Source organism: Rhynchophorus ferrugineus, unplaced genomic scaffold (assembly GCF_030347505.1).
Source record: "Rhynchophorus ferrugineus isolate W39M unplaced genomic scaffold, kcgeb_rfMv2 rfM6, whole genome shotgun sequence".
Classification (NCBI taxonomy): Eukaryota; Metazoa; Arthropoda; class Insecta; order Coleoptera; family Curculionidae; genus Rhynchophorus; species Rhynchophorus ferrugineus.
Window position 1 is genome coordinate 2707918 of NW_027472585.1, and position 27880 is coordinate 2735797.

At 32.5% G+C, this 27880-nt stretch overlaps 1 protein-coding gene and 1 long non-coding RNA gene across 5 annotated transcripts in view; one reads left to right on the forward strand and one right to left on the reverse strand.

The window, feature by feature from the left end:
* Positions 1 to 27738, reverse strand: part of LOC143198784 (glutamine--fructose-6-phosphate aminotransferase [isomerizing] 2) — a 35864-nt gene extending 8126 nt beyond the window's left edge. For 2 of the 4 annotated variants that reach the window (XM_076408259.1, XM_076408258.1), the window contains exons 1-6: positions 27587 to 27727; positions 11141 to 11248; positions 6854 to 6943; positions 5691 to 5799; positions 5423 to 5627; positions 1892 to 2033 (exon numbers count right to left, since the gene is read on the reverse strand). In XM_076408259.1, the coding sequence (XP_076264374.1) occupies positions 1892 to 2033; positions 5423 to 5627; positions 5691 to 5799; positions 6854 to 6943; positions 11141 to 11248; positions 27587 to 27593 (661 nt within the window). In that variant the 5' untranslated portion in view covers positions 27594 to 27727. Of the gene's footprint in view, positions 1 to 1891; positions 2034 to 5422; positions 5628 to 5690; positions 5800 to 6853; positions 6944 to 11140; positions 11249 to 27586 lie in introns of all 4 variants that reach the window. The other 2 variants (XM_076408262.1, XM_076408260.1) reach the window with 2 other exon arrangements.
* Positions 21108 to 21907, forward strand: LOC143198785 (uncharacterized). Its single transcript, XR_013006288.1, has 2 exons — positions 21108 to 21336; positions 21692 to 21907. It is a non-coding gene; the product is annotated as an uncharacterized LOC143198785 (long non-coding RNA).
* Positions 27739 to 27880: the final 142 nt, after the last annotated feature.

Here is a 27880-nt window from a genome sequence, read left to right on the forward strand (position 1 = left end):
ACTGGTTAGCTGAGTAGGCAAAAATTTATTGTTTAACACAAATGTGTTAATGTGCCCAAGTGTCAGAATGTCAATGGAGGCTTAACATGACGAATATAGCTGTTATAGCCTGCAGTTTTGTTAGTAATTCCAGATATTTCATAATAAATTAACGATGAACATTGTTAAAACATCCTAGTAAATAAGAAAACACTTAATATTTTTAGATACACACACCATGATAATTACAAGAGTTGCGAAGGACTCTATCAAGTTTTAAGTTGACATAACCCAACTAAAGAAGACAAAAATAAAGAATTTTTCTGAAAAGTAAAGGCTTCTGAGTTAATTAAATGACAGCTGTATATATTGTATCAGTGGTTAATTAAATGACAGCTGTATATATTGTATCAGTGGAAATGAGAAATAATTGCTTCAATTAACAAATGCCAAAAAAGGCGAGTCATTTCAATTCGTGTCAATTGTTTTGATGGAACAAAATTTCCTTCATGATGGAACATAATTTCCTTCTTTATCAAAACTGGAGGGTTTGTCTTTTAGAGCATAGTCCAAGTGATCCGAGTGAACTTCCAATTATTACAGTAACGTTACATGGATGATCTGATCTTATTTAAAGTATTTATACGGTCATCTTAATATGAGTTAATATTATAAGGTTGACATTGTTATGAAATCATAAAAAATATATATCTAGCTAATAGCCATGAGTGCTAAGAGTATTAAATTCCTGGCGTATCGCCATTAACGTACTAGGATCGATTCTCAGTGAGGCTATAATGGTTGTTAAAAAAGCCTAGAGCGGAAGTAAAGGATTGCGTTCGTTATTAATGAATCTGAATCGTTAAATATAAGATAAAATGTGTTGAGATTGTTATAAATTAAAGAATTATTAATAAAATTTCTATATATAAAGAAAATATATTTAAGGAGTAGTTAAAAAATAACACATGTGCCTGATGCCACTATAAATTAAAAGTATTAATAACATTTCTATATAGATAGATAAAGAAAATATATTTACAATAAAAAAATCTATTGCATAGGTAAAGGAGATTATGTGGATTGTTATTAATGAGTCTGAATCTTTAAATAATACAAAATGTGTTGAGGACACTATAAATTAACAAATATTGACAAAATATCTATAGAGATAGATAAAGAAAATATATTTCCAAACTTTTTTTTGAAAAGACTGAGGGAGTATTGAAGTCTTCTTTCTTTAAAATCAGATTCCACTTATTAACCCTTGGTGTGAAGAAGTATTTTTATATTTCAAAATAAAACGTTTAGTATAAATTTAAGGAGATTTATCCCATGAAATTACCGGTTATTTAGTTTACTCAAGAGCGAGCGATAGCTCAAAAACATATGAATTGATATGGAAAAAAATTAACCACAATCATAATTAACGTTAGTACGTTGTTAGACACTTAACAGATAATTAGTAAAGAAATGAAAATTAGTCAACTTAATATAGCGGCAGTAAAATCGGAATTTTGGCAAATAAATGTTCGTTAAACTACATCCAAAAAAAAACATGTAACCACAAAATAATCCGGATCATGCAGCATGCGATTCAGTGCCATCTAACCCACGTTACAACTACTATTTACCTTTATAGTCACCGTTGATTACACCACCAATACCATCAAAGTGATTCGAATAGTTAAAAGTGAGATATATATACCGTAATCTTACGATGTTTATTTGAATATCCCGACTACCAAGAGGCATCAAAGAGCATTGTGCGTACAAGTTCAAATAAGAGTGATGTAATTTTTTCGGTTATCGTATAATGAATAGAGCAATAGAACATTATTAAAAAAAAAGAAGTAACTATGTATGGGATATGCAAACGTTTCGTAATGATTCAAGAGCATGTTCGTGTTACCTTTGCCGTATAATATAGGAATGTGATCGGTGGCCAGCCTGGTCTTTGTCTTGATCCCGACCAGGAGCGGCGATCCACGTCTGGTGCCCACGCATTCTCCTGGGAAATGTTTCGATTTGAAACATAAGGCGAATGCGCCTTCCTGTAACACAAAACATAAGTGAGGTGTGGTATATATATGTTTTTTTCAATTTATTTATTATATTGTTACTAGTCGTTGCAGATTAACCAACAATTTGTCTTTACATTAAATCTATCTTTACATCAGTCCTATCTTAGTCTCTGGCGTAACAGTGTATTAACAGTGCTGTTTTTCTATTAAATGCACCTCACTACACTACACAAGTCCTGTTCTGGTGTTATCCAAAAGTTGTATTCCTTCGATATTGAATTGACGTGAGAATGAACGGAATCTGTCCTCACATCTCCTTTCTATTCTTTTGATTTCCTGTGTGACAGTCGGTATCTGAAGGTCTCGATGTAAGTGATCAGTCCTGTAGTATCTTGGTGCACCTACAATGCCTCTCAGGATTTTGTTCTGGAAAACTTGTATCGTCTATATAAAAGGTCAATTGAAAAGTCCCCGGCCTACCATAGTAAAACACATTTTTTTGGCAAAATTATTTTTTTTATTCAACATAATTCCCTTCAAGGATGATTATAGCGACCCTCCAACTTTTCGATACCATTTTCGTAGTACGATTTGTCCTTTGCGTCAAAATAGGCCTCAGTTTCGGCGATCACCTCTTCATTCGACGAAATCTCTCTCCAGCGAGCATTCTTTTGAGATCTGAGAACAGGAAATAGTCGTCGTGGGACAGATCTGGAGAATATGGTGGATGAGGAGCAATTCATGGACTTTTGCCATCGTTTTCACCGACTTGTGACACGCTGCATTGTCTTGGCGAAGCAGCATTTTCTTTTTCTTCAAATGCGGCCTTTTTCAGCGATTTCGTCCTTCAAACGGTCCAGTAACGTTATGTAATAGTCGCTGTTGACGGTTCTTGCTTTTTCAAGGTAGCCAATGAAAATGATTCCATGCGCATCCCAAAATACAGACGCCATAACCTTGCCAGCCGAGTGTTGCGTTCTCCCACGCTTTGGAGCGGGGTCATCGTGTGCAGTTCACTCGGATGACTGTCCATTGGACTTCGAAGTGAAATGATGGAGCCATGTTTCATCCATTGTCACATATCGACGCAAGAATTCGGGTTTATTACGCTTGATCATCTTCAAACACTGCTCCGAATTATCAACTCGTCGTTGTTTTTGGTGTGAGCTGGCGTGGCATCCACTTTGCATAGAGCTTTCTCGTACCCAAATATTCGTGAATGATATGATGTACACGTTCAGTTGATATCTATAGAGTGTCTGGTGTTTCTTTTAATTGACCTGTTATATTAGTTTTCGCGGAACATCCCAATAATTGAATTACATATGTTCATATAGGTTTTAACACTTGCTTATATAACAGCATTTTATTACGCACTGATAATTGTGATTTTCTTCCAATTAAGCAATACACTTTTCTATATGTTAACTCCACTTCTTTCCTTTTTTATGTTGCTTCCAGCGAAGTTTTGAATCAAGATTCATTCCGAGATGCTTAGCGTTGTAGCTATATGGAATTATCTTATTATTTATTGTTATTGGTGTATGTACAGTCTGATTATAAGTACACTGCACATGCACAGATTTATTTTCATCAATTTGATTTTCCAAGTCTGGATCCAATTATTTATATTGTCACTCGCCTGTTATTATCCCCGACAGCAATATAATCGCAGTATCATCACCAAATACACCCATCATGATATTTTCCATTTGTGGTATATAACATGTGTAGAGTCGGCAAAGAATTAGTGCTAATATACTTCCTTGTGGTATACCTGTTTTACCTTATGTTATTGTGAGTAGTAATGCTGAATAATAATGATCAATACATTTTTTAATGCATTTGAACTAATATTCGGAAATAAAACAAAGTCACTTGTTGCTAAATCAGGACTGTACGGAAGATTACCTATCAATTCCACCTTTTTGCCAGTCAAATAAGTGGTTGTTTCAGACGATGTGTGAGATTTAGCATTGTCATAATGAAGAATGATTCTCCCTTGATGCTCTGACGAACTTCTGGTAAGAAAATGGCTGGATATCATTCAGAATTCACTGTTTTACATTGCTCTGACGGTACGATTATCACATCTTTAGTTATATCAACGAAATAGACGATTATTTGCTTCTTGTTCTACTGGTCTTTTGCGATCGTGATCTTTAAGAGTCCCGTATATTGTATTGTATATCCCGATCGTTGTTTTGCTTGAGGCTCATACGTATAGTTCCAAAATTCGTCACCTATGTATGAACAAATCTACACACCTAACATATTTTAAATAATAAACCACAACTCACAACAAATGGTTTTATTATTTGTTTTCATTTATCGGTGTATTTACAGTGTTACAAAAAAAAACTTTCAAGTTTATACTATCCAGATATCTATAAAGGTTTATCAACAATATTATCATAGCAGCATATATTATGTATGATTTATTGATGATTATGTTGGATAGAAATTATCAGTGGTGACCCATTACGTTATTATCTTTCCATCCTGTTGAATTATCGATGTATAGATAGATATGATTTGATAACTTAATTTTTTCTACATAAAAAGATAAAATTTTAACCGCGTTATCCAAAATTATTTAAAATTTAGCCAAAAATATCTTGATCTATTACCCATTTGTAAGTCGGTGATAAATCAACAGGGTATTATCGCATAAATGACTAAATCCTTATAAGTACGAGGATTTTTCTTTATATATTGAGCCAAATGATGAAAATATGGTAATTTGTTAAAAATGGCTTTAGTGTTTTTCGTACCATGAAATCCCCGTAACATTAATACTAACGGAATAAAAAAAAGTCACTTGGTGGCAAATCAGGGCTGTACTATGGAGGATGACTCATCAATTCGCTCTTTTGGCTTTTGACTATATTAGTCATAAGACCTTTACAATGGATTGTTATTATGTTTGGGCTTCATAAATATAAACTCAATATTCTGTGTAGATATTATATACAGATTTTGAATAAATGTTCCTACAATATCTTATTGGTGCTAGTCATACTAATACCCAAATACTACCCAACCAAATCACATGACGATTTTGTAATATTATTTCGCGCACAGTAAGAATATTTTCTGACACAACAACTGATTTTGGACTTTCGCAAGTTTCAACCCCGAGAGAACTGTGGCTCTGGATAGGACTTCATCGTTAAAAGTCGAAATAAAAACTCCTTGATAAGCCACGTCCAAAGTCGTGAAAAATCACCGGACAAAGTGTTCATGAGTTAACTCAATTTTTTTCACTGAGATAAACTTTTCAACCCACTGTAAACAACACAAGCTGTTCCAAAATAACAAAACATTTTCGAGAAAGTTATGTTTATAAAGATGAAAATTCTAATTGGAAACGACACTTATTATTGTCAAAGCTAAAAATATTATTATTGAGTACTCACCAATTGTTGGACAACATTCTCGACCAACTCTCTGAACGTGAAGGTTGGATGCTGCTTATAAAAATGGTAAATTAACTTGGCGATGATTTCAGTATCGGTCTCGCTTTCGAATCTGTAGCCTTTCTGTTCTAGGAACACCTTAACTTCTTTGTAGTTGGTGATGATGCCATTATGGACCACAACAAAGGTGTTAGAGTCATCGGATCTAAAAATAAATACGTAACATGGTTGCTAGGTAAGTCAGCTGAGGGTAATTCCGAGTCTTTACCTTTGAGGATGGGAATTTATCTCGCTGGGTACACCGTGGGTTGCCCAACGAGTGTGGGCGATACCGCAGTGAGTGTCAAGGTGGCCTGATACTTGTAGTTTTTCAGAGACTGTAATAAAAAATACGATTAACAAGAGAAAATCAATTGAAATATTAAATCGTAGCCAAAGTGTTCTTCTGACCTCTTTTCCCAACAATTCCAAAGGAAATTTTCAACGAAATTTAGATAAATGTCAGATAAACTTCAGAGTGTGATCCAATAAGTGGTCAAGTACTTAGACAACTGATAAGGACGGCACAACTAAACAAGCAACGATCAATCACCTATCGTATTTTGTTAGAATAACAGAATTTCCAATGATGACATATAGTCTATTCAAAGTTATTTTGTACATACATCATCCAATTTTGTGACGTCAAAACTGAGTCTGAGTTTTAGTTCAGTTTGGCTTTGATATACAACAAAATTATAATCTAAATCACACTGAATGGACTATATATTCTATAGAGAAATACAGAAACACATAATTTAGATATTATTTCAAAAAGTAATGGAGAGATAAGTAAAGCTGAATCACTTCTAACCAAATATATTATACTGTAATGGTTTGGTCTGTTGACTTTGTTCATTGTCAAAAAGTGAGGACATGAGATATTGAAGAACGGACATGGACTGGACCATCAACAGCGACTATTACATAGCGTTATCGAATATTCGTTTGAAGGACGAAATCGCCGAAAAACGGCCGCATTTGAAAAAAAAGAAAGTACTGCTTCACCAAGATAATGCACCCTGTCACAAGTCAGTGAAAACGATTGCAAAAATCCACGAATTGGGCTTCGAATCGCTTCCTCATCCACCGTATTCTCCAGATCTGGCCCCCAACGACTATTTCCTGTTCTTAGATCTCAAAAGAATGCTCGCTGGGAAGAAATTTTCGGCGAATGAAGAGGTGATTGCCGAAACTGAGGCCTATTTTGAAGCAAAGGACAAATCATACTACAAAAATGGCATTGAAAAGTTTGAGGGTCGCTATAATCAGTGTATTGAACGGAATTATGTTGAATAAAAAAAACTAACTTTGCCAAAAAAAATTGTTTTACTATAGTAGGACGGGGACTTTTCAAATTGACCTGTCTAATAAATAACGTAAAATACTTACAATCCTTGATGGCTTCTTCTAAAAGAGCCACTTTGCCAGTTTTCTTGATCAAGGTGATTTCCTGGTTATCAGCTGAATCGATTGCAACACCTGTAACACATTTCAAGAATTATCATTCAATCCGAATATGTCATTTTATCTCTAGATTCATTCACGTGAACCAAAAAAAAACAATATTTGCGAGACCACTTATGACCCGTCGTATTCTCAGAACTAAATCTGAATAAATCTCGCGATAAGAATGTCTTCAATCATAACTGATCTTGAAAATTACATAAAATTTACATAGGAAAAATATAAATAGATTGTCAGATAAACTGATAAATATGCTAACAGTTAAAAGTTACTGTAATAGGATCAGACATAGTTAATTAATGTTTTATAAAATATGATATTATTTAATAAGTCAGTACCAGTTTTTCTTACAGACGTCGTTAGGTTTAAGTATGCAATGTTATTAATTCACACATAGGTCATTTTATTCTACTGACATCAAGCTTCACATCTGTACATGTTATATTTTATAAGTCACAGCGTCATAGACTTAATCCTCTTTCAAAATGTCAAGTTTCGTACTTGAAAACGTGCATTTACATTACGTTTTTTATTTAATCAGTTTTTTATTTAAAAACATGTAAGAAGTGGTTTTGAAAATCCAGAAGTGGTGATTTCGATGTCCAATACAAAGAATGTTCTGGTAGACCGAAAACGTCTGGAGATGCGAAACTTCAAGAGTTATTGGATGAAGACCCAACCCAAACTGAAATGCCACTGACAGAAGCGTTAAATGTGGCGTCGAAATCAAATTCTTCACCGAGACAAAATTTTCTGAAGATGGTTACAGTTATAAAGGTCAACCTTCCAATTGGAGACGTCAGATGGAGCCTAATAATACTTAATATTGTCAAGGTTTAAAATAATAGAAAATAACAAGAAATACGTTGATCTAAGAACTATGATTTTAAGAAATTTGCAATAGATCAAGTTTGCAATCTTACATCAAGTTTTAAAACTGTTTCTAGAGCTCGTGAATTTTTAGCTATTTTTAGCTGTTTTTTTTTTGTGGATATCTGTAAAGGGTTGCCCACCTCTTTAGAGGGAAATTGAGTTTTTTTAGTACAACCCCTTAGGGTTACAGGTATTAACTGTGAGATGACACAAGGTGAAAAAAACGACGATATTTCCTAGTTCGTATTAGAGGACACACATTTTCTGAAAAATCAGTTAAATTATGAAATCATACACATTATATTTAGATATGAATTAAACATAAAAGATAAGTTTCATCTTATAAATATTATGATTGATTAAACAAAAGCATCAATCTTATTTAAGATATAGTATCGACACATCGTACAGACACTGAAACTTATCAGATATCTTAGGATATTCAGATGTTTTTGGCTTATCATTCAGTTTTCGTAATATATTATAAGGGTGTTGATTAATTGATATGTGAAATGTGTTTTGTTATGCAATAATCAATTATGTTATTTCTCTGATATATTCATCGTTCGCTCAGGTCGCCCTCTGATCTGACTCCTCTCCTCTCTACTTTCTACTATTCCATCTACTTTTTGATTATTTTGTAGGTGTCTGATCTATCACATGTTAAAATTACGTTATGATTTGACTATCTATGCTATAAAAAGGGCTGAATTTAAATTTTCAACGATATCTAACCGCATAATCAAAATAAACATAAACAAATAGTATTGTTTCAAATGATGCAACATATCTAGAAATAAATTTTGAAGAGAAACCAAAATGAGAAACATGTATGAGGAAGAAACTTGGAAAGATTTAGAGAAAACTTGTTTACTGTTTTGATTGATTATATACACGTTCTTTATAAAGGAAACTAAATGTTCTAGGAAAATATACCCCAAAACTGCAAAAACACTAACTACAACCTGATGATGTTTATAGTTAAGAATAAGATTCGGATACTTCTGTGTTACTATAGAAACCATAAAATAATTACACGTTTTACTATTACGTTGCATTGTTTTAAAGAAACGTAAATAAGACGTTTTGAAATATCAAATAACGATTCACAACGCTATCGAAACACCCGACCAAGTTGGTACAAGACAACGAAGATAATTTGAATTTGTCTCGGAGAGGTTGTTGATCTTTAGAAGATTGCTAATAGTTCATTTCGTGGGGCAAAAACCAATTTCCTTTTTAAAAGATGAGATAGACACGATTTTGTACTTGTTTTTATACTTGACGTGATCTTGATGATAGATATAATTAAAATAGATGGTTCCACTGTTGCCACATGATTTATGGGTAGTATGAACTTCCAAACTATATGATTTCCCTTGATTTATATCAAAACAATACATACGTTCATGCGTTTATATCAAACAGGCACTGTGTATGGGGGAAATTAGCTTTTTAGTGATGATAATGTCGTAGAATTACGAAACATTAAGTACATATAAGTTGGCTAGTGGGTGGTAAACAAAAAAAAAACATCGAAAAACAATTATTGGAATCTTCGAATTAACAACTTTTGAAGGGTAGTAGAGAATGAATGAAATCAAATTTCTAAAAAAAAGGTTTGTGACTTAAGTTTTGAGAATTCTAAAGTCTTAAAAGGTTTTGTGACTTGGTTTTAGAGATGAGCAGTGAGAACTGGATAAATTCACGACCAATAGAATATAACTGCATCTATATATGTATATATATTTAAAAAGAGAATCAAGAGAGCGCTTAAGGTGTATGATTTGTTGCTTTGATGCTGAATTAATGATACATATGACATTTTATTCTACTCATATAAATCTTAAAACTACACAAGATATATTCCGTCAAAATAACAAAGTTGTAGATTTCGAATTTTCTTGAAAAGATCGAGTTTTAGGTGAGACCAACGTGCATTTGCGGTACGCACTACTTTTCTTGGTCTATTAACAGAAAAAAGTCACTGCAAGTCATTCTTTGCTGGTATAAACTTGCAGTAAACATGATCCATAAACATAAGAACATGTGAAAGGTGCTTTGGATAAATGAAATGTGTAAAAAACGTTCTGGCAGACAGAAAACGTTTGAGTTATTCGATGAACATCCAACACACTTAAAAACAAGTGGCAGAAAAATTGAATGTGACTCAGAAGTCACAATTTGTGAACGATTACATGCGATGGGAAATATCTAAAAGATGGATGCTCTATGAACTGTTCTTCTAGAATGGCATCCATAGATTGCCAGAGCGATAAACAAAGTGTATAGAATGAAATGGACGCTATTTATTACATTAAAATTATAAACTATCCATTGTAAATAACGTGTTTTCTTTAACAAACAAAGAAACGGAAAGCAATTACCGACACATCTGGTCTGCTATATAAATTTAACTAACTTCCAAAACTCTCCAGTAGAATAAATATTATGTACTAAAATCAGTTAATTTTTCAAACATATAAATTATTTAATTTTTTTGAGCAAATTTTTAAAATATGTTTATATACACATTCTAGTTTTGATATATGCAGTTGTCCTTATATCTGTGATCTCTTACATGTCATTCATGTCTTTCACCTTTTTAGATTAAGGGGACATTCAAGATTTTTTCATATTTTCAAGGCTTAACCCCTTAAAGAATATGTTCTTAAGAGGACTTTTTAAAATTGACACTATGTTGTCTGATGCGTCCGAACATGTAGTATTCAGTTACAAAAATGTAATGTGTTAAATGTGTGCAAATTTTTTTAAAACATTAGTGATATGAAACATAAGAGGTTATAAACCGACAAATGTTGTCTTGTCGCATTGCTTGTTTTGATTATTCTTACCAGTAAAATGCGTTAGAGAGGTAAACTAAAAGTGAAAATTAACCGCGGCAACATTGCGACGTTTTGAAGTCATACATTTAGATGACGGGAATTCATTGCTTTATTGGATAGAATATATTTTATCAAAAATAATTAAAGTTTTGAAAATCCTCTTATATTAAAACAATTCGTAAAGAGCGAAGCTTTGAAAGTATTTTAAAAATAGATTTCCGCAAATTTCTAGACAAGAATACCCCCTTAATTTAAAACACCCTCCAAAAATATCATGACCAATTGACATCATTTAATAACTTTAAATCTGATATATTAGTGATGATGATAACCGTTACCAAGAAAAACTAATATAATTTATATGACCACTCAAGCAAAGAAGCTACAATTGCTCAGGATCGTTTCATTTATTCTTAAATAACGGGCAAAAGATTTTTTTGACCATTTAACTGGGCCTAGTTCAAGCAAATCGCGTTCTTGTCCGTCGGCTTACCTGCAGAGTCATAGCCACGATATTCCAATCGTTTGAGTCCAGTGACCAGAAGTTCCAAAATCTCCGACCTCTTCTTCGGGGTTAAGAAGTTCAGGTATGCAAATATTCCTGAAACAGAAATAAAGGAATACGTGACAAACGTTGCTTACGAAACCAGTTTCTGTATTCATTCTGTGCGTTTCGCTAACGCCCACGTGTTAGTTCGCGTGTTGTTTACTCCCGTGATAAAGTTAAGACAAAGCCGGGTTTTCCAAAGTGTGACAGGTTAAAGGACCATGAAGTATTCTCCGATTGCAACCCGATGACGTTACGAGAGGACGTAAACTATTTTACATATCTACGTCATTTTTTTCTTATCGGAGCATAGAAAATTCCAATAATTAAAATATATTTCGAATAGCTGTCTCAGATAACACTAGTTGATATCGAAATGACAAAAACGATTTTGCTAGTTGACATATATGAATGATGGCATTTCGTTAATTTAGTATTTAAAAACAAAAATATATTTCCCCACTTGGATATAATAGATTCTTTAATAAATTCGCGATTTTTTGCAGAAAAGGAAATAAAAAAGTGTCATATCTTACACTGAGCTGCGACCAAAAGCAATCATCATGCTGACATACATATTCAATGCCTATTTGAGGCTGATACTAAAATAATTATGCTCAAAAAACGTGACAAACCGACAGAACAAGCTGGATCTTACAGGCCTATTTCGCTACTAACTGCGATATCAAAATTAATTAGTGTTGTTAAAACGTATTAAACATTTTATAAAAATACCAGATTTCCAGTTTGGATTTCAAAGTCTCCACTCGACAATCGACCAAGTGTATAAAGTGGGAGCGACTGTTGAAAAGGGATTCGGAGGAAAAAATACTGCCCCGCAATATTCCTGGACGTCTTACAAGCTTTTGATAAGGTATGACATTTGAGAATAATCTACATGTGTCGCATGACGACGCATTCTCAACGCTTAAACCTACGTCGGCTGAAGTTCCCCAGGATAATGTTTTGGGACTCTCCTGTATCTGCTTTACACTGCTGATATCCCAACAACAAAATAAACAGAACTTGGAACGTCTTCCGACGACACAATTATCATGGCAAATGATCTTCCTAAGATATACAAATGGACTAGAGACTGGAAAATACAGCTTAACAGCTCCAAATCTATATATTTTAATTTTGAGTTAGTTTTTGAGTGCGAAATGACAAAAACCTAATTATATCACTTGGATGTCCAATTCCTCAAGCAGAATCAGCTAAATATCTCGGTATACATTTCAATGGTAGGTTAAATTCGAAACATCAAGTTAAAAAAAGCAGAGCAGATTGGAGTCAACGTCAAGCAGCGGTACTGGTTAGTCGGAAGATACTCTCAACATGACTCAACATGATCAAATAGATTGGTTTATCAGCTAATTTGGACCTATGGGGTGCAAATATTGGGCTGCACTAAAACATCAAACCAACTAGTAATCCAATCCACCCAAAATAAACGGAATTTTATTAATTTCATTAGGAATTTGTAGTAAGTTATATTCAATTTATATAAAATACGTTTCTTCCCTATATATATATATATATATATATATATATATATATATATATATATATATATATATATATATTGCGAAGCCGTCTGAATCATATTTTAATTTTTATTATTATTATTATAATACCAATGAAGATGATAAGATATATCTGGCAATATTAGGCTGTCATCATCTTAAAATGTTACTAAATTATATATATTCGGTATTATACTGTTATTACAAATGCGTTTCTGAAAAATCAACGCGTGAACGTGCAAGACATCTTGAGCGATCAAGTGGAAACCTGACGGCGCAAGGTCGGGCGAATATGATGGGCGAGGCAACAAATTCCATTCAAACGTTAATAGTTATTGTTTAATCGATAAATTAATGTGTAGATTGTGAATGAATAAAACCGTTATTGTTTGTAAACAATAGATTTTCATTACTGATATGACGCATTTAATATAGTTTTAGGAATATTAATAATATGGAAGTTAAATAATGGATAAAATTAAATGCCTAAACTACAAAAAGATGCGGAATTATAGGCCACGCTGGAGGAAGACTGAACAAAAAGCGAATAATACTTTGCAGATAATCTAGAAGTCCACGAAAAGTCTACCATAGTAAAACAAATTTTTTTGGCAAAATTATTTATTCAACATAATTCCCTTCAAGGGTGATTGACACTGACGACTGATTACAGCGACCATCCAACTTCTCGATACCATTTTTGTAGTACGATTTGTCCTTTGCTTCAAAATAGTCCTCAGTTTCGTCGATCACCTCTTCATTCGACGAAAATTTCTTCCCAGCGAACATTCTTTTGAGATCTGAGATCAGTTTTCACTGACTTGTGACACGGTGTATTGTCTTGGTGAAGCGAAGCAGCACTTTTATTTTCTTCAAATGCGGTCGTTTTTCGGCGATTTCAAACCTTCAAACGGCCCAATGACGCTATGTAATAGTCGCTGTTGACGGTCCTACCTTTTTCAAGGACACAGACTTCACAGACACAGGATTCTTTACAATTATAGTTTTATTACTTAAGCTTCTTTGTTCTAATATGATTCATAGTGTATATTTCTTAGAGTGTCAACAACACAAAAAAATAACAAAATCAATATGTTAAATACTAGTATATCAATTTTCTACTAGAATATTCGAACACTAAAAAAAGTTAAAAACAATTGATGCAGAAATAAAGAAAGCATAAATCACCACCTATCACTGACAAAAACAATTATTCGGGAACTTTTTATGGTTATATTTCTGGTTGCTATGCGCTTTAGAAAGTTTTGGGATCTTGATTGTGAGCATTCAATCTCTAATTCTTACAGTTTTGGTACATTTACATTTACAACATCAATCATATTTCAAGTATTTTCAGAAGTCATATTTAATTTCTCATTAAATTGAAGTAATGATGATCCCATTTTTATTGTCGTCACTTCCTAACAATATCATAATAAAATATTGGTGTTTTCTGAATTGTTCAAATACAGTAAAAAAAAACGCTGATATTGGATCCATGGATTGACAGTGTAAAAATGTGGATCAGATGTCTATAGTCATTTTTTTGATATACTCAATTTATGACACGTTTTCATTTAAATTATAAATAAATATTTGTCTGGTAAGCTGAGTTAATTATTATTTAACGTAAATAATACAGTTTTTATTATATTATAATCCCACCTGTGATGTAGATTATTTTCCAGGAATTATTCTGTGTGTTTATGAAACGAACAAATGTTTTTTTTATTCAAACGTGGGGTACGACACGAACTTATAATATTCCTATATTGGGGCTTATTATTTTACTATACTATCACTCAGGTAGCAATATAAATGCTACTGCGAGAAATTCAAGAGAATTTTTTGAGTTACCATGTACGATCAGTTTGGTTTGGTTTAACTATTTCCAGTAGTTATAAAGGATGCATAATGCCACCTCCATGTTTCATCAGATACATAAAAGAACCTTCCTTAAATGAATACCATGTTTTAAAATTATTATCATTTTTAAATTATATCAGTGTAACATTTCAATTGAAAATTCCTCGCCCTGACACATAGATGGCGCTACTAGAATTAAATCCATATGTTTTTTAGTTATCCCTCACCCTCAAAAGATGCGTGTATAAATTTGACAGCTGTCGGATCATTAGTTTTCGAATTATAACATTTCGAGTGAACTTTTGTCGTTGTGAAAAAATGGATAAAAAGGTATTTCGCGTGTTGATAAAATATTGCTTTTTAAAGGGAAAAATACAGTTGAAGCAAAAACTTGGCTTGATGCCGAGTTTCCGGACACTGACCCAGGAAAATCAACCATCAAGGATCGGTATGCTAAGTTTAGACGTGGTGAACTAAGCACCGAATAGCGACTATTACATAGCGTTATTGAACCTTTGATGGACGATATCGCCAAAAAACGGCCGCATTTGAAGAAAATGTTGAAATTGTTAGAAAGTGTTGCTTCACTTCACAGACAATGCACAGTGTCACAAGTCAGTGAATACAATGGCAAAAATCCATGAATTGGGCTTCGAATTGCTTCCTCATCCACCATATTCTCCAGATCTGGCCGCTAGCGACTATTTTCTGTTCTCAGATCTCGAAAGAATGCTCGCTAGGAAGAAATTTTCGTCGAATGAAGAGGCGATCGACGAAACTGAGCCCTATTTTGAAGCAAAGGACAAATCGTACTACAAAAATTGTATCGACAAGTTGGAGGGTCGCTATAATCAGTGTATCACACTCGAAGGGAATTATGTTGAATAAAAAAAAACTAATTTTGGCAAAAAAATGTGTTTTACTATGCTAGGCCGGGAAATTTTCAATTGACCTGTTATTATAATATAACACGAACAAATTTCTCCAAATCATATGGAGTACTTGACAAAAATCTCAAAATATCTCTCAAACGATGTTACAGTATATATGGAAAACATTGGAAGAGCAAATATAATGTATTTTTAATGAAAAAATTGATATTTGTCTGTTGAATAAGTTTTATTGGTTATATATAACTACATGAATATTTATACCACTTAATCTCCTAATATGTACAAGTTAAATACATCAAACACTAACGAAATGCAAATTTGAGATTAAAAAAACTAGCTGGATGAGATGGAAAAGTTCACTCACAATCAAATTTTGCAAATAAAAGGATACACGTAACAGTAATAAATGTCATCATTAATATTTAATGATACAAGCGGCAGATATTACTGAAATGTGACGGGCCCATGCCCCTACCAGCGGTTGCGTTACCAGCCATCGGCACCGACAGCCAGCTTTTGTCCTTTCCTCGAGAATGCCAAGGTCGATTCGATTCTTGTGCTCGAAAACGAAAGTGAACCGAAGAATCAAACTTAAACGAATGAGGAACGGTTTATTATTAATATTGGTGATCGAAGAAAAGGTCAAAGATGCCGACAAATAGTTTTTAAGAACAGTGAAGATGGTCAATCCGAAACGATGCAATAAGTATACGATGGTACCGAGGCAAAAAAATTGATTATTTTAGAAACTGGCCATTAAAACGTAAATAAAAGTGAATTAAGCTCAGACGACCTTTAGAATTTAAAACACGTGAAGATACTATCATTAAATTACAAAATAATTATTTTGTTTCTATTGAGGATATATCCAGCTAAATATGTATGTCAAAAATATGCTATAAATAAGCACTCAGCAAATCAAACGCAGTAAATAAGATAAAACCTGTAATGGTTACTATTTATAAAAGGTTTATTGTTTTATCCCGTGAAGATTAATACATTTTTGCCAAACCTGCTTTGGAAATATTTTCTGTATCGATTCAGAAACGTAGAAAACATTGTGGATGTTTTAGTCTTAATTGTTAAATTCTTATGTATGGATTTGAACATTTGATGAAACTCTTTAAACTTTTTATTGGTATGGAAGTTGAGATGACAGATTGGGTTTATGAATATATATATATATTAGTGCCTGTAAGAAGCTGCTAATATACTTTATATTACTGGTACCAAACTCATTTGAAAATTTAATTAAAATCAAAATATGAATAAAAATTATAATACGAGGGTCACTATTTATATTTCGGGAACTGGCAACACTGTTGTCATGTGAGTCCATCTGACGGTTCCATCGTAAAGTTTGACATTCTTGACGATATACGTACTCAGAACATTTTGTAGCACGGACGCTATTTGTTCATTTTATATTTAGTTGAAAGTTTAATCTCAGCAAAAACTGGAAATGAATCGTGAACATTTTCATGCGATGATTTTTTACGATTTTCGACGTGGATTATCATAACAAGAATGCATCAATCAACTTAATTTGACTTTTGGCGATGAAGCTCCATCAAAAACCACCGTGTATCGCTGGTTTAGTGAATTCAATCGTGGTCGTAGTTCGACGTCCGACGAGTTTCGTAACGGTCGTCCAAAATCGGCTGTTGTGCCAGAAAACATCGATGCTGTGTGCGAAATGATTAAGCAAGATTGTCATGTCATCTATTGTGAGATTGAGGCATCCCTAAGCATTAGTTCCACCAGCATATATGCGATTTTACATGAACACTTAGCTGTTCGAAAGTTATGTTCGCGTTGGATCCCACACAATTTGACAATCGCTCAAAAAAAAAGGCTCGAAAAACTTTTATAAAATAGTGACAGGTGACGAATCATGGATATATTCGTATGAGCCAGAAAGTAAGCAGCAGTCGACTGTATGAGTGTTCCAAGATGAACCAAATCCAATAAAACTTGTTCACGCACGAAGCACTTCAAAGAAAATGGTAGCCTGTTTCTTCGGGAAAACTGGTCATATTGCAACAGTGCCTCTAGAGGATCGTAGAACAGTAAATTCTGATTGGTACACAACCAATTGTTTGCCAGAAGTCTTCGGTGATATAAGGAAAACAAACAAGAGACGCCGGATTGTTCTTCATCATGACAATGCGAGCTCTCACACATCGGCTCAAACAAGAGGTTTTTGACTATTTGAGCACTCAAAACATCGAATCGATGGGACATCCGCCGTACAGCCCTGATTTGGCACCAAATGACTTCTTTTTGTTCCCATCCGTGAAGAATAAACTGCATGGTCAACGATTTTCATGGCCGAAGAAGCTATTGAAACGTTCAAAAATCATATTTTGAAAATGCCTCATTGGGAATGGAATGAATGCTTTGAAAATTCGTTTAAGCGTATGCAAAAGTGTATCGATCATCGTGGCGAGTACTTTGAAAAACAATAAAAATATATTCGCAGCTTACCTATTTGTTTTTTTTCCTATTCCTATAGAAATATAAATAGTGACCCTCGTATATTATGAATGGGGTTATGAACATTAATACAATTACCAGGATTATTAAAATAAATTATATTTGATAATATTTTTGTTCAATTATTTTATAATAAATTAGAATTTCTTAAATAAGCAGCCTCCAAAATGTACTCACAACAAGCATCCTTATATAAAACCATTTATATTTCGTCAGTTCTTTTATACATATATATATATATATATATATATATATATATATATATATATATATTTAATCTCCCTTTAACAACTATGGATTTATCTGGACTGGGCCTAAAATTTAACGTGGGCTCCGAACCACGGTCCTCAGCATTAAGCCTACCAACTAGCGAGTGACCAACATTAGAAATCATCCCAGAAGACATCCGGTTTTACCCAGCCTGGTTACTGGCGTGACTGGGATCATTTTCTTTGTCGGATTGTTTTTAAACAATACTGTGGCTCTTTATGCTTTAAAATCCGAAAATTTTCGATAGTAATGCAACAAACAGCAATCGGATAGAGCCAGGTTGTTTTGTGTGATGAAATTTTGGATGCAATATTATTTTTAATCACACTCTCTGGTCACTGTAATTTCCCTGTGTTATGTAAGACATATGAGGCCTTGCGTAGTCATGACATGTCACCTAATTTATTTTTAAATGCATCGCCTGACAAAAGTTTTGGTTGAATGCATTTGCTGGTATTAAACATCTGATTTAAACATGAAAATCTCAGAATACTCAACAGTTTTTGGAATAGAATAGAGCATTCGATAATCATTACAAGTTTAATTAGAGATGTCTGATGAATGTTTTTAAAAAATATCAATATAACGGAGGATACAAAATGTCGATACTTCTTTTTAGATAATATTTTTGCAACAGCCAGGAAAATATTTTTAAAAAATCGCCCGGAATGCTTTATAAGTGAGCGAATAACGGTCCCAACGGAAAAATGGCAAAAGATCAAAACTTATATAAATAAATTAACATTGAAAAAACATGAAACAAAAGCAAAATTTCTTTTCCCTCAAGCTATTATATTTTTTTCAACAAGAGAAATTTTATTACTGGACTATTTGTTAGATTAATTATCAATACAAAAAAAGGTAAAATAAAATTCTAAAAATAACCAATTCGAAGTTTCTATGTTTACGTAATCCTTTATCTAGTTAGAATTGCACATTTGTCGAGATGGTGCCAATCTGAAGCAATAGCTCTTGAGCAACGCTTCGCTGTTATGCAACGTGTGTGTTTTAGAGAAAACTGTACCAATGCAAGTTAAAATACTTTCTCCTAAATTAAAATCGACATAATGCACCCGACCTTGTTAAAGCCAATTAAACTGATAACAAAAAGTATCACTAAACATTAACAGCGAAAAGAAACATTTCTTCAGTTACATTAAGTATATATGTGTCTTGATTCTGTTGTCAAGCCTATATTACCCCATAAATAATAATTAATTTTAATTCATCTCACGCTAATTTTGAAAAGAATTGAAACCTTGACTTTTAACCTTTTCAAATGCCACAAGAGTTTAGCATATGATGCATTGGATGCGAAAAAATGTAGTCTTATGAATAAGTAACTGTAAAAATGTTTATTTTGCAGTAGTATATACGCCCGCGACAAAACTTTAGCACACTGCATATTTTTCATTACGATTCTTAATGAAAATCAATTTTTAGCTTCCAAATTCTACGATTGAAGATGGCTAGTCATGACATTCATGTAAACATTTAAAAGAGACAGCCATAGTTTATTTATAGGTTCCAAACTATTAAAAATTATTATCCACTCATCTTGGGTAGCACTTTTTAGTTGTTCAATATTGTTAACTGCTAGCTTATCTCAACAATTTTCAATAATATCCAAAGGGGCAGTACAGAACAGTAGCTAAAAAATATAAATCTGACAGGATACTTGTGTCCCATATTTGGCCAAGTCTTCGGCGGACAATTTAATATAACTTGTATTATTAATTTTAATGAATTTCATTTGTATTTCCTTCAAAACCTATAGCAGCTCAACGCATAACCCTTCCTACAGCCAGCTTTCTGTGACTTGAAATCATCTGATCTTTTCTTAAATTATAATGAATCAAAATGAATGACATCATGACAGACCAAGACCTGTACTGACTTTTTAAAATATTTATAATTCCTTCCGTTTTGTTGTATGTTGTGGCTAATACGAGAAAGTATGTACAGAGTGTTTTTTTAACAGTGACATAACTTACAGAGTTGACAAAAATGGTAAAATAAGAATGAAAAGATTGGTTAAAAGTAACCCTTATACACTATAAAAGTTCATGTAGTTTGGTTCGCTTCAATCTTCTCATTTCCTGCGTGTTTCCCAGTATTGCTTCAACGTTGTTGTGATTTACCAACCTTATTTCTTGTTTTATGGCGAAATCTTGGACCACTCCATATATCCATTTATTTCGAGGTCATCGTGCAGCTCTTCGTTGCTTACGCAGCAATAAGCATCGGTAATTAATCATAAAACTTTGTTTTCGCTGCGTTGGTTTGACATTTTAGTGTAATATCATATCTGCACCCTATATTGGCTTTATGAGTGCGTGATAAACCTATCTCTTTGATTTTAGGCCAAGTTCAGAGTATGTTCTGACTAGCCAATAAGGTTTTTTGATATAGAATCTAATCTGCTGTGCTTTTTGTCCAACATAATAGAACGGTTATCTGATAAAAGTGTGATCATTGTGTCTTTTTTATTCAAAAAATGATGATGTCTAAGTCTGATTCATCAAAGTAAGAAAAATTATTTGGCTTGTTTTAATTGATATCACCATTATTCTAAATGAACTATACATTATTTTTAACATATATGTTAAGGATATATGAAAAATAATACTGTTTAGAAATCATAAAATAAAATGAGGTTAAGCAAGTTAAAAGATTAGAAGAAAAATTGCCACCAGTATGTTACAACAAAAAAATTATATAACTGAATTCTGTAGCTGAATATCACACACAGATAACAGCACATATCTATGTCAGTACTATTTGAGTAACACGACGGATGATGTAATTTATCGTATATAATACACAAAATCTTTTTTTAACGAATAGACAGCCCACCGTAAAGTAAAAGCAGTAGCGTTTCAACACGCGTCGTATATTTCACTTTCGAAGAAGCAATACCTAACGGTTCAGACGCCCATCTTCGCCGAAGAATGATTCGTAAGGTCAGAACGTCGACTTGCAGATAAGGAACCGAGCTGCCGCCACTATGGAAAGCGTGGCTGAGGTGAAACAGGAGCCAATCCTACTGGACGCCCTTGAATTGTCGAATTCGTATATTCGCGCTTTTAAGGTCAGTTAATTTAAGGTTCGGGACTGACTCCTTTCCATTTTTTTAATACCGACCTTTAGATATACCCTAAATAAAATTCATTTTTCTTAATATTGTTTTTTTTTTCTTATTAGTGCAGTATTGAATATTTCAATCACAAATATCAAGTGTGCCGGCAATTAACTTCCGGGTTTTGTAAAAGATCTCATTATCACTAAGTATACAATGTAAATATTTGATACATATGCCATCGTAATCTACTGACATTACCTGAAAACTACACAAGTTACGTTACGCCCAAATAAAAGCGTTATAGATTTGTAATTTTTTGAAAATGTCGTTCTTTGTTCGTTCATTACATTTCTTGCTTCATCAGATGAAAAAAGCCGCAGAAAATCGTCGTTTGCTGGTGAATACATACCCTGAGCATAACATAAGAACATGTGAAACTAATCCAAATTAGATGTGATGAAGACAAAAGTTAAATGTGAGCTTCGTGAACTGAATAACAGACTATTATGAAAACGACAACTCGGTTCAAAAATGCTGCTTCGAAGCTATGAAAGAATGCAACTGTTAAAACCTATTTCTGTAACCGTTGAAATCTGGAAAAACCGTTATATTACTATAAACCAGTCCAAGATGTTATTATCACTTCCAAAAATCACTTGGATGGGAAATTTTCTCACATCCGTCGTACTCTCCAGACCTGACACCATCCGATCATCTTTTCGCATCGATGGGGCACGAGCTTGCAGAGTAGCACTTCGCCGTTTTTGATGAAGTTAAAAATGGCTAAATAAATGGTTTAGCACAAAGGAGAAAATATTATTTTGGAGTGGCATAAATAAAGTGTCAGGGATCAATTTTTTTCTTTGTACACATTTTAATTATCAATTGTAAATGATGTGTACCAATAAATAAAACAAAACAAAACTATGTGTTGCTTCATAATTTATTGACATTATATCTCTAATTGTATTTGATAGCTTTTGTCGAAAATATCGTTTATCAAAATTATGCAGAATTTTGATATCTCTCTAAAAATTACAGGGACTATAATCAAGATAACGATATAAATATAAAATAGATAAATAAAATTATGCATTATATTCAGGTATAACTATAACGAAATATATTATCAACAATACAAAACAGCTGCAACTTAAAAGATAATAAATAAATCAATTATCTGGGAGTATCTTTTTAATTATTAATTTTTTTTCGGATTAAATGCTATCAAACAAAGCGTAATATTATGAAATTTAATATCTGTTCTATTTATTAGCTGCATCTACGTAATAAAACCTTGGGATCGCCAGAAACAGGACCAATACTTTTTAAGGCCGATACTAGTTTACTTATGGATAGGGGCACTGATAACATATAAAAAAACTCTTATTTATATTTTATGTATGATAAATATCCGTTACGCTGTATTACACTATACAAACTTTGATAAACGTATTTAGAATAACTCATCACACAGTAAGACCTGCGTCTGATATATAAATGATGCTGCTAATGCCGATGCTGATGATACCTGCTAATGTTCTTAAACCTAATTTAGCAATCCTAACCTATTACTTTCAATACAATGAATAAAAACAAGCGATGAAATGTTAACGAAAGCTAACCAAATATGAGTTGCGAAATTATGGTCTTTGTATTTTATCATCTTAACAAAGACAAAACCATTAATAGCGAATATTATATAGAGTTATTGTATCCACTGAGTGAAAAAATATTGAAAGTACTGTTGCAACAAGTAAAGTAACAATGCACCATGTTAAAAATCGATGGTTTGAATTACTTGAATAGATTTTAGAAATCATATCGCATTATTTTCATAATCTCATAATAACAATAAACTTGAAAGGTCTTGACTCGGCCAGTGATGAAAACCTTCAAATGAAAGGTTTTCTTCCCACGACTTCTATAATGCGTTGAAAAATGTCCTGCCTTTCTCACATATCGAATACTTGGACTGCCTCAGATTTCATTTTCCGTAACCGTTTTTTGCTTATTTTAAAATTATAAACAAGTAAACACCCATGAAAGCGGTGAAATAATTAAGCATCTTAAAAGATACCTCCTATAGAGCAAAATAATACACGAAGTTGTATCAGTTGATGGTCTTGTGCAGGATCATTAACCTCCCCATATCAGAAGTAATTAAACATTGCAAAAATTGGACACTGTCCATTATAATACAAACTATGATGTTAGAAATTTAGGAGATTTTTAAATATCTGGGATAAGTCTGTGTTGTGTGCCCCTATATTAGAATTTAGAAAACCTTCTGGAGACAAATCTTCACCCACCTCTTTTGGGCGTCCACTGCCAGTGGACGGAAGAGGTTGTGTTACCGACGAAAACATTTAAAAAATCCACAAAATCATTTTGAATGACCGTAAATTGAAATTAAATGAAATAGCAGACACTCTAAAGATATCAAATCAACGTGTACATTATATTATTCACGAATATTTGGGTATGAGAAAGCTCTGTGCAAAGTGGGTGCCACGCGAGCTCACTTTTGACCAAAAACAACGACGAGTTGATGATTCGGAGCAGCAGTGTTGGATGATCAAGCGTAATAAACCCGTGTTTTTACGTCGATATGTGACAATGGATGAAACATGGCTCCATCATTTCACTCTGAAATCCAATCGACAGTCATTCGAGTGGACTACACATGATGAACCCGCTCCTAAGCGTGGGAAAACGCAACGGTCGGCTGGCAAGGTTATGGCATCTGTATTTGGGATGCGCATGGAATAATTTTCATTGACTACCTTGTCACAAGTCAGTGAAAACGATGGCAAAAATCCATGAATTGGGCTTCGAATTGCTTCCTCATCTACCGTATTCCCCAGATCAGGCCCCCAGCGACTATTTTCTGTTCTCAGATCTCAAAAGAATGCTCGCTGGGAAGAAAAGGAAGAAAGTTTCGTCGAATGAAAAGGTGATCGCCGAAATTGAGGCCTATTTTGAAGCAAAGGACAAATCGTACTACAAAAATGGTATCGAAAAGTTGGAGGGTCGCTATAATCAGTGTATCACCATTGAAAAGTATTATGTTGAATCAAAAAAAAAAATTTTCCCAAAAAATATGTGTTTTACTATGGTAGGCCTGAGACTTTTCAATTGGCCTGTTATAATAATTCATGATTATCCTTATTAAGACGTGATAAAATAACAGTAATACTTTGTAAGTGAATAAACAAAACAACTATGAAATAATAAAATAAGTCTAGTATACCCCCTCAATTAAAAAAATTATTATCATCCATTAAACAAATAAATTAATCTAAAAGTGGTTGGAAATCCCATTATATTACATATTGATAACATTAATTATAAAAATAAAATATTAATTTCACCTCGTTGATGCACTCTATGGAATACATTTTATAATTTCTAAACTTATAGATTTGGCGCAATGATAGCTGACTGATGATAAAAATATAGATAGCTGACTAAGACCCTAGATAATTACATTTTGGAATAATCTGAAAAACCTCTGCAGTATATAACTTAGTAAAACCGGACATCAAACAAAATGTAAAAATAACCCAATAAAACAGAAGCCTACTGTAAATATTTATAAGGATTCTACAGTATGAGATTGATTAAACAAAAAAATTCTTAGATAATATATTCAAGACCACTCAGTCTTTCCAAGAATTTATTAATATGAGACGACTTATTATGTAAGCCTGTTCACATTTATGACCGTTTTGTTTTAATTAATTTATTTTTGAAATATGAGTTTTAATTAATCAATGTATTATTTACTAAGAATACAAAGATTAATCTTGAAATGATAGGGAATTTGGTTACATTTTGTCAAAACATTATACATTCAAATTCTAAATTATACATTTAAATGGTATAGAGTTTAATCCATTAAAGAAATAGACAAATATGTTTATAGCATCGTTTTCTTTGAAACAGTTAATAAGACTCATCTTGTTGATAAATTACTTTCAAATTTCTGGAAAAATTAGCAAAGAATATATGAGAGTACAGCTAAGCTTAATATTTAAAAAAATTACCATATTTTACTGCTAGCGATGAAGAGACAAGAGGAAGTATGTACAGATATAAAGAAGTGATATTTATGGGAGGGCAAAGGCTTTGCAAGTATAACAAATTAATTAAGTCTGAACTAAAATTAACTATTCTTCTAGGAATTGACACAGATGTTGTCTTTGTATCATATAAATATTATGACTTTTTGAAATATCTTCAATAACAATAGATTAAATGACCGAACTTCGGAAGATCGAGAGGAATTGAGAAACGCTTAGTAGCAGAGATGTCCTGAATATGTCAAAAGACATGCTGTATTTACCAGACGTAGATCCTTCACTGACACTTGACAGTGATTTGTACGCGGTTTTGAATTCATCAAAAATCATTTAACATTAAGTACTGTAATTAAAATAAATGCTGTTTACTCTAATATATGTATCTATTTTATTAAATGACAAGAGTGTCAAACCTTTTGGACTTTTATTATAAAAAATATTTTGCCAAAAAAACTATTACCTTTTATTTTTTAATAAACTGAGTTGGAATATCTAAATTTCATAAATATCTTATATAATCGTATAGGATTAAGTTAAATTTAGTGTTATTATAGTTTAGCTGTTGACGTTTTAATTCGTAATACCATATGGCACTTATAATGTACAAACAAAACAGAAATAAGTAATTTTATTATATATTATTTATAAATATTCTTCATATTCTTATATTAAAATGTTAAAATTAAAAAGTTTCAAAAAATATAACTAGACATTACTCGGATTGAGTGTTAACAGGAATGATAATGCCACAGGATTAAATGACCGAAAACATTCCTGTAACACTACATGCTTTCATTATTGTAAATTACTGTAAACATGTGAAAAGCACATATAACTTGGTTTCATTTATAAATAAATTTTATAACGTAATCTCAAACCCACCCTGTATACTGAAGAGAAACTTTACTGTTTGGTATGTTTGTGAGGTACACGGTAGGTGCAGGACAATAAAAATACTCTTTACACATTTTATTTCCTTTTCGATGTGACATATCATACATAACAAACAGTTTAACTAACATTCTACAATCTTACAAGAAGTTTCAATAACGTATATTAAAAAAATATTTCAAAGTCAAGGTAGGCGTGATTTAAAAATGCCTAAATCGTTAGGAACATTAACCTTTATTCATACATTATTATAATTCGAATATTTTAAAAGGGATTCCTCAGGAATTCTGCAACAACTAGTTAAAATGTCTTACTCAACATTAGGAGAATATATTTCTAAAAACGTAGTATTTAAAACTAAATTAGCTTACACAATGGATTAGAAAAAGAAAGTAAAAAACGTTTAAAATATTCTGAAAATTACGCGCAAGACTGTCCTTGAATGTACACGTCTGTAATTGTTGACCAGTCCTGTAAATCTAGTTTACCCTGAAAGAAATAAGGAAATCGTTCCACTGCTATCCCCAAAGGTGTGTAGGTATCGGACTTTTACATTTACAGGAGCGCCAATGTTAACAAAAAGTTGTATAACGATTTTAAAAATTAACACCCTTATTAAATGTAAACTCCATAAATATTTATAAGATTTTGCATGCATTATTAATCGTTTTAAAAAAATACATCAATAGAAAAAGTTAAATAAAGATTTTACATCACTTTCCCTTATTTCCTAAGATTCCATTGCTAGCTATCAAACATGTTTAAATCTACAAATTTTCCAACTCCATTATATACAGTAATTCTTCTCAATAATTAAAAAAAAAACAATCGCGTAAGTAATCTAGGACATTGACTACAACAAGCCACTGCTCTAGAATTATTTTGTTTATTTTTGATATTCTACTAGGCCATGTAACAAACCGAACTTTCACTTTTCTGCTTGGGAGTAATTCTTAAATATCCATGTTATAACGTTCTAAAACACTCTTACATAATTTCGTGGCGCAAATTATCAGACGTTTTAATTAATATCGAGATATTTCCGAAATTTTCCTTATTTGTATTATCGAAAATGCCATGTCAACAAAAGTCGTAGCAAAAATAAAACCTAAAACATATGTTTTCGTTTATAAATTACTAAAGTTTACTAGTGATCTATAATATACTTTCGATTTATTTTCATTAAATATATGTCTTAAAACTACCCCGGAGAAACACGAAAAAATGGGGTTATGTATGAATGAAAAAACATTATCGGAATAAGTGATTAATTGAGCACTTACCACACATTGTTTTAAATAATATAGATAATGAAACCACATACACATAAACACTATAACAATATGATGCGAACTGAAAAGATTATTTAAATTTACACCTTTTTATATCAAACGTCAACCAGGCACAGTTATTTAGCTGTCACTTGTTTTTAAATGGCGCGACGTTGCCAGCTTTAAAATTTATCATAATTATTAGCTTTATAATTTCAGGTAATAGATAAATTGATAAAACTTATTTATGATGTGCGAGATAAAAAGTTATTAATAAAATACCAATTGTTTATTGGGCATACTTTT